The following is an 8,140-nucleotide window of genomic DNA, read 5'->3' on the forward strand; positions in this document are numbered from 1 at the left end:
TGCAGGGGGGAGAGGGGGAGGGCCTTGGCATCCCACCTCCAGGCTGCTGACATGCTGACATCTGACACCAAAGAGAGAGCCTCAGAGTGAAACCTAAGTCCTGGCCAGATGTATGTTAACTCTGATGACAGCCCTAGAATTGGAAGCTATAGAATTGCTTTATTGTTTCATTTCTGTTATCACTAGCTGTGCGGGCCTTTCCATTGCTCCTGGCCCCATATAAAGCATCACAGTGTGGATACATCACAGTCAATTGGTGGCACCCGCCCTTAGGCTGGATGTAGTCAGTTGGCAGGCCAGATATGGCCTGTGGGCTGTATTTTGCCCACCCCTGAACTAACCTCACTCACCCAGACTTCAGCAAGAGCAGGGCACCCACCCTCTGAGAGTTTGGCCTCTTAGAAAGTTCCCAAGCTAAAGCTGTAAAATTTGAGGAAAATTGAGGAACTCTGAAAATCCCACTGAGCCCCAAATCCCCATCTGCATCATTATAGAAGAAAGATACGATCCCAGACCTTCCTAAGTGCTCCCTGTACCTCCCTGTTCCTCAGGCTGTAGATGGCAGGGTAGAGCATGGGTGTGACATTGGTGTAGATCAGTGATACCACCTTGTCCTGCTCCAGGGCATAGCTGGCTTTGGGCCGTATGTAGATGAAGATGGCACAGCCGTAATGGAGGACAGCCACTACCAGGTGGGCGGCACAGGTGGAGAAAGCCTTCCTGCGTTCCTGGGCAGAGTGGATGCGTAGGATAGAGGCGACAATGAGCACATAGGAGGCCAGGATCATCAGGAATGGCACCATCAATATCAACATACAGACAAGGAAGACAGCCACCTCATCAGCATGGGTGTCAGAGCAGGCCACCTCCAGCACAGGTGGGATGTCACAGAAGAAGTGGTTGATCTCATGGGAGTGGCAGAAGGGCAGATGGAAAATCAAAGCAGTGAGTCCCAGCGACAGCAGGAAGCCACTGGTGCAGGCCACTGTTAGGAGCTGCAGGCAGAGAGGCCTGCTCATGATCAGGGTGTAGCGTAGGGGGTTGCAGATGGCCACATAACGGTCATAAGCCATGGCAGCCAGCAAAAAGCACTCTGCACCACCCAAGGCAATGAAGAAACACATCTGTGTGGCACAACCAACCAAGGAAATCCTGTGGTTTCCAGCCAGGAAGTTGGCCAGCATCTTGGGTACAATGACTAACGTGTAGCAGATCTCAATGACAGACAAATTACGGAGGAAGAAATACATGGGGATGTGCAGTGCAGGGTCTACCAGGGTGACCAAAACAATGGTCATGTGTCCCCCCAAGGTGACCAGGTGCATGATAAGGAACAGCCCAAACAGCATCTGCTGGTAGGACAGCCGGCTGGAGAAGCCCAGGATGATAAACCCTGTGGCTGTGCTGTAGTTCTCTCCTCTCAAATCCATTTCCTGCAGTGTCATGAACCTTTGTGTCCTTCAGTGGTGAGAATTTGGAGACTTTTACAACCTAAAAGAGCAGAAGAAGTAGCACACTTTCAAACAGCAGAACTGAAAAGCTGGGGAGAGAAGAGAACACAGCAGGTCTGAGGAAAGGATGGCTATATTTGTAGTTAAGCTAAAATGCAGGTGATTTGGGATCGAGTCCCAGTTCTGCCATAGGCCCGTTTAGTCTCTTAAATGTGGGGTTCTTTGCATTACATGTTATGCATTGTGTGTAGCTCAATTTACCTGCCTGATCTTGTGCTATGTGTCACCTTACCTCCAGACTTACCTTCACTCCAGAAACAATCACAGGGAATGAGGATCTTGTCCAATGCCCAAGGGAGATGGACAAGAAGCCACAACCTTCCTCTTTATACCAACCTTTTACACAGTTGGAGACTTACTATGTCTTCTCTCAGACTTATCTCCTCAAGACTAAGCATACCAGTTTCCTTCAGTCTTTCATAGTTTCATAGTTGGTAGGGTCAGAAGGGACCTAAGCATATCATCTAGTCCGCCCCCCTGCCATGGGCAGGAAAGGATGCTGGGGTCAAATAACCCCAGCTAGGTGGCTGTCTAGCCTCCTTTTGAAGACCCCCAGGGTAGGGGCAAGCACCACTTCCCTTGGAAGTTGGTTCCAGCTCCTAGCCACCCGGACTGTGAAGTAGTGCCTCCTGATATCTAGTCTGAATCTACTCTCAGGCAACTTATGGCTGTTGTTCCTTGTTAACCCCGGTAGTGCTTGGGGGAACAGGGACTCTCCCATTGCCTGCTGGTCCCCCTTGGCAAGTTTATAGGTGGCCACCAGGTCCCCGCTCAGCCTTCTTTTGTGGAGGCTGAACAGGGTCAGGTCCCATAGCCTCCCCTCATAGGGCCTGCCCTGCTGCCCCCTGATCATGCAAGTGGCCCTCCTCTGGACCCTCTCAATGCTGTCCACATCCTTCCTGAAGTGCGGCACCCAGAACTGGATGCAGTACTCCAACTGCGGCCTGACCAATGTCGCATAGAGGGGGAGGATCACCTCCTTGGACCTCCTTGAGATGCATCTGTGAATACATGACAAGGTGTGGTTAGCCTTCCTGACCGCAACCCCACACTGGCGACCCATGTTCATCTTGGAATCAATAGTGACACCAAGATCCTTTTCTGCCTCTGTGCTGACGAGAAGGGAGTTCCCCAGCCTGTAGTTATGCTGCTGGTTCTTCCTCCCCAAGTGCAGCACCTTGCACTTGTCCGTATTGAAACCCATCCTATTCTCATCCACCCACCTCTGTAACCTGTCAAGATTTAGTTGTAGCCTGTCCCTCTCTTCTAGTTTGCTCACTTCTCCCCACATTTTAGTGTCATCTGCAAACTTGAACAAGGTGCTTTTCACCCCCTTGTCCAAATCGCCGATGAAGATATTGAACAGTGCAGGCCTGAGGACCGAGCCCTGGGGAACCCCACTGCCCACATCTCTCTACGTCGAAAATGACCCGTCCACCACCACTCTCTGGGTGCGGCCCTCCAGCCAATTTGCGACCCATCTGACTGTGTAGGCATCAACACCACACATGCCTAATTTTTTAATGAGGATGGGGTGAGTGACAGTGTCGAAGGCCTTCCTAAAGTCCAGGAAGACTACATCCGCCGCGTCACCTGCATCCAAGGATTTTGTGACCTGGTCATAGAAGGCCACCAGGTTGGTCTGACAGGACCTGCCTCTAATGAACCTGTGTTGACTGCCCCTAAGCATAAAATCCTCTGCTGGCCCCTCGCAGATGTGCTCCTGGATAATTTTCTCAAAGAGCTTCCCCAGGACCGAGGTAAGACTAACAGGCCTATAGTTTCCTGGGTCCTCCTTCCTCCCTTTTTTTAAAATGGGGACCACACTGGCCCTTTTCCAGTCATCAGGCACCTCACCAGAGCACCACGAGTGCTCGTAAAGCTGTGCCAGGGGTCCTGCAATGATCTCTGCCAGTTCCCTAAGCACTCTGGGGTGAAGGTCGTCAGGACCTCCTCATAGGTCATGTTTTGTAGATGTCAGATTTTTTTTTTTTTACTCTTCTTTGAACTCAGGGCACATCTACACAAGATACTTTACTGAGCAATAGAGCTAATTACTGCATAGAAAGCATTACCATCTACATGTGCTGACCCTTACTATACAGTAATGTCCTCTACTCTGCAGTTAACTTGCTACCTGCAAATGCGAATAGCAAATTAACTGCTGAGTAATTACTGCACAGTACAGAATGTATAGACAGCCCACTGGGAACAAATCTGCTCCTGGGCAGCTGGGCAGTAGGGGCAGGAGATTGGTCCCTGCTGGGACAGGCTCTGTCACCGGAGCTTGGGCTGAGTCAATGTCCCCCTGCCCTGGCAGCAGGTAGCTCCCAGCCCAAACTCTGCAAGTACAGAACAGGGGCTGGAAGCTGGTTAACAACACCTCTGTGATCACGGAGCAGGGCCTGGGAGCTCCCTGTACAGAGAGAGTTCTGTGCCCAGCCTGGAGCTGGCTGAGACCTGTCCTTGACCTGGACAGTTCCCAGCCAGCCCAGGGTTGCACAGGGAAGTCTGCACATGCACCCTGAAGGTGTCTGGGGACTGTTCTGTTTTAGACAGTCCATAGCCAGCTCTGGGCTGCACATGCAGACTTCCCCATGCAACCCAGAGCTGGCCAGGAAGTGTCCCTGTCAGGGGTAGGTCCCAGCCCTGTGGCCTGTTCAAGCAATCGAGGAACTGGGATTGGAAAGGGCTTCAAGAGAGGGGCAGGTACCAGCCACCTTCAACAATCCTCTGGTGGGACAGCTTAAAAAAAGTTAAGTGAAAACACCAAGTGACGTGAGGACCCTGTGCCCAGCAAGAAGAGGCCACAAGGAGCCACAAATTCTCCTGTAACTTCCACCCTCATACTATGCAAACCTGAAGGGGTGCCAGGGGTTTCTGTGTTAGGGCTGCAAAGTTCTTGGTGGCCCCAAAATTTAAAAAGGAAAAGAAGTGGGGGAGGCTTGGCCAGGCCAGGTTAACTGCCCTCACAGACACTGCCAGGGCTCCAAATGAACCCCAGGCCAGAATCTGGGGCATGGCATGATACGCCAACCACTCAAAGGGCTTTTAGCATCCCATGGCAAGCCCCACATCTTTGCTCCCTGAGCCCTTGCATTGCTCAGCTGGCCTCTGGAGCCCATCTGGAATGTGACTCCAGACACAAGCACCTGAGCCACAGAAAACAGCTAATCTATTCCTAGCTGTAAAGGTGAGCTTTATTGGATTAAAGGAAACTGAGCCGGGGAGGCTCCTGTGTTCTTGTTCTCCTCCAGAAGCAAAGTACAGCTGGTGGTTAAAGCAACCTGTGGGCGAGCTGAGCTGGGAGTCAGGACTCCTGGGTTCAACTCTGGTTCTAAGGGGAAAGTCTAGATGCCTGCCTGCTGTTTTTTTTTAACCAATACTTGTCATCTATCTAGTGTTTTTTTGTAGACTGTGCAGCAAGAACTCCAGTTGCTATCTCAAACTAAAATCCATATTGCTGTGACTCTACTGCCTAACTGAATGAATCTACATGAGCAGCTAATTGCACAGTTCTTACTGCGCAGCCATTTAGTACTTGCTTAAGCAACAAGTACTGCTCATTGCTACAGTGATGTAGGATCTTGTGCAGATACATCTACTGTGCAGTTAATACTACCTATATTTTGCTGTGTATACACACCCTCAGGCTGGTACCTAGCTACTGAAAGAGGTTTGGAAGAGCCAGCAGCACATAGAAAGCCAGCTACTGAGCAACAAGTGATTTTCTCTGGTTATAACTTCACAAGCATAATGGAAAGTCCCTCCCTGAACCCAGTAGTACACCAACTCCACCAAATCCCAGATGCCTCCTCCAAACCAGCAAATACATAATTCATACCTACCTATATTTTTTAGCACTGACAAGCCTGTATTTCTTTTACTAGCTTTGTCCTCAGGGCAAAATCATTTTTGGCTGAAACTTGCCCAACACTTACCACAGAGAGAGTATAAGAGGACAATTCTGGAAAAGATCAGCCCATATAGTTAAAATACAACAATGTCATAACTGAATGAACCCTAGAAGCAATCAGGCAAACCTGACACAGTCAGCACTACGACCCCCAGCTATCATGGTGAAGGCTCATGCAGCCTGGCTTCTCGACAGTGTTTGCCAGAACAGACTACTTAGCAGGATCTCCTTTAATTTATTCTTGCCATCTGACCTTTATCAGAGCACACCAATCCTGTCAAAGACAGCCAGAATATTTTACTGCAATAGTTGTTGCTTCCTTCTGTGTCATCATCATCCCATTGTTATTCAACTATTCAGTATTTGAATGAGGGTAATTAATAGAAATAATGGCAGATGCAACAGCATGTATCCAGATAGAGTCTAAGGTCTGGTTTTCCAGGGTTCTGTCCTCTTGCACACAAGTATAAAGCAAGTGTAGAAATGCCTCTTTCTGACTTGGGAGAGTGTAGTGCCATCAGGAATCGGTTCCAGAAACAGGATGGCCAGAAAAGGTCATTATAACTGCCCAGCCTGACCTTCTACATAGACCAAGACAGAGAATTTCACACAGCAATTTACTCAATAGACAGAATTATTCTTCCCAAATAGGTTAATAATACAAAGAGTGTGAAGGCATCTTGTCTTACCTTCCCAGAATTTGGGACCATTCCTCACTCTCCCTCTGCAGAATTTCCATTAAATGAACTTTACATTTCAAAGAGCAGGAATCCAGAACTCCATTTTTAATACCATCTTGCTGCTGGATCAGCACAACAGATCTAGAGCTGAGGGGAAATGGAGAGGATCGCCCCTTTGCCTGGTGCTTTCAGCAGAGAGATAATCAACTCTTATTGAGGTGTCTCCTGGTCTGGAGAGAGCAAGTCTCTGGAGACTTCAGTTATGCTCAGCATAAGAAAAGCAGAGGAATGGAATTTTTCTTCCAAGGCTTGGTTTACCCCAAGTTTTGCTGTCACACCTATGACAGCCTACCATTGATGCCCTTACCCTATCTCTCAATTACATAGCTGAGCCGGCAAAACTCTGGATGTGAACACAACAGTGCTAACAGCAGAGCTCCAGTTGTCTTAGCTCATGTCCCCTGAGGAACTGGTATGGCTACACTGACACTAAAATGCCTTCTTCTGGCCTAAGCCATGCCTCCCCTGGATCAGGGGAGAGTGGGTACGGTAGACATAACTGCATTGGAGTAGGTGCAACTAAGCTGAGGTGGCCCCAGGGACCAGAAGCCAAACACTGCACAGACTGGATGCTTTCCAGTTGCAGGAAAATTAGAAAAGCAAGTTAAGGAAAACAAAGTAAGGCTGTCCCTTGGTTCCCACCATGTTATTCAGTCCTGCTTACAGCTGGCTACTAAGGCAAGAAAGCCAGGAGTGGTTGGAAGTTGTTGAGTCACCGTTATATCATTGCTGATTCCCATGAGATGGTCTCACCGTCTTTTAGCACCCTTATCTTCCCAAAGTGCCAGCCCTACTACAATGTTAGGATAAATCCAGCCCCCTTCTGCACAAGGAGGAAGCTTTGATTTGGGAGTTGTGCATTAGCACATGCACCAAACTATCCTGGTGTATGAAACTACCATGAGGCTCTGCCAGACCTCACAGGGCTTCTTGTGAGGCAGTAACCCATAACAGAGCTGCATGGCTGGATCAGCTGGCGGGGTGTGGAGCTGGGAGTGCTCAAAAGTTTTTCATGAAAAGTGGCTTTTCAAACTGTGGAAGTTTTCATGGAAATTTTCAACTGCATTAAAGTTTTCTTCTATTTGTTTTTGCATCAATCTTAAACTGAATAATATAGCCCTAGGCCCCTAGCATAATAATAAAGCTTCTGGTTTCTTTGTACCTGGAGAAAAATGTGTGTTGTTTTATATGTGATGATGCTTCTCACTATGTGTGTCCCCCTTTTGAAAATCGTAAATCCACATATGTAGGTAACTGTTATCATTCCCATCATCCAGTTCCAACCTCCTTGCCTGGTGAGGGGAGAATGCCCAAGCTGGCTCATGGGTATCATTGTAAACCCTGAAGGATGTGGTGGGAGAAACCTCCCTAAGGTTCGTTGTCTAGCTGTAATTTGATTGACAGACAACGCGGGTAAAGAAAGACAGCTGTTTATTTGCTCAAGCAAAGACCATAAAGCCAGCAAAAGGCAAAATGCCCCCCCACCTAAGGGTGAGGTGATCTTTTATACTTATTACAACAAGGCAAGACTTCATGGTTAACAAAAAAGCAATACTTGGGCGGTGCTCTTCAAATCTTTGTAACAGCATATTTCTATTAAGCTGAACTAGCACTTTTTAAAAGCTAAAAGTTAAGTAACAGTAACATTATAATATGTTAGCAAAACCTTACACAGTAGTAGATACTTCTCAAGGACACAACCACTGCACCCAGAACAATGGCTTCCCTGTCTTATCTTACTTCTTGCTGTAGCTGATTTTTCAGCACACAGACACAGATCCACTTTTTAACTCAGAAAATGCTTAATACAGTTAAAATGATTACTTGACACAAGCAAAGGCTTAGCTATCAATCTGCCTTGTGGTCAGCTGCATTGCTAGGCCACAGGTCATGCCTTGTATTCAGCTGTAAAGCTAATACTTCTTAATAATCTAAATTATTGTAAACCTAACAGTATGCTTATCAGAAAACTA

At 47.9% G+C, this 8,140-nt stretch overlaps 1 protein-coding gene across 1 annotated transcript; it reads right to left on the bottom strand.

Annotated features, from left to right (window-relative positions):
• Nucleotides 1-488: 488 nt before the first annotated feature.
• LOC102377381 (olfactory receptor 10V1-like) lies at nt 489-1,445 on the bottom strand. Its single transcript, XM_006015025.1, has one exon. It carries the CDS (start codon nt 1,443-1,445, stop codon nt 489-491), a length of 957 nt encoding a protein of 318 aa, XP_006015087.1.
• Nucleotides 1,446-8,140: the final 6,695 nt, after the last annotated feature.

The sequence above is a fragment of the Alligator sinensis genome, unplaced genomic scaffold (assembly GCF_000455745.1).
Source record: "Alligator sinensis unplaced genomic scaffold, ASM45574v1 scaffold647_2, whole genome shotgun sequence".
Lineage (NCBI taxonomy): Eukaryota > Metazoa > Chordata > Crocodylia > Alligatoridae > Alligator > Alligator sinensis.

Bases quoted from the DNA above. Each gene is read 5' to 3' on its own strand.
- LOC102377381 (XM_006015025.1), bottom strand. From the start codon at position 1,445: ATGACACTGCAGGAAATGGATTTGAGAGGAGAGAACTACAGCACAGCC.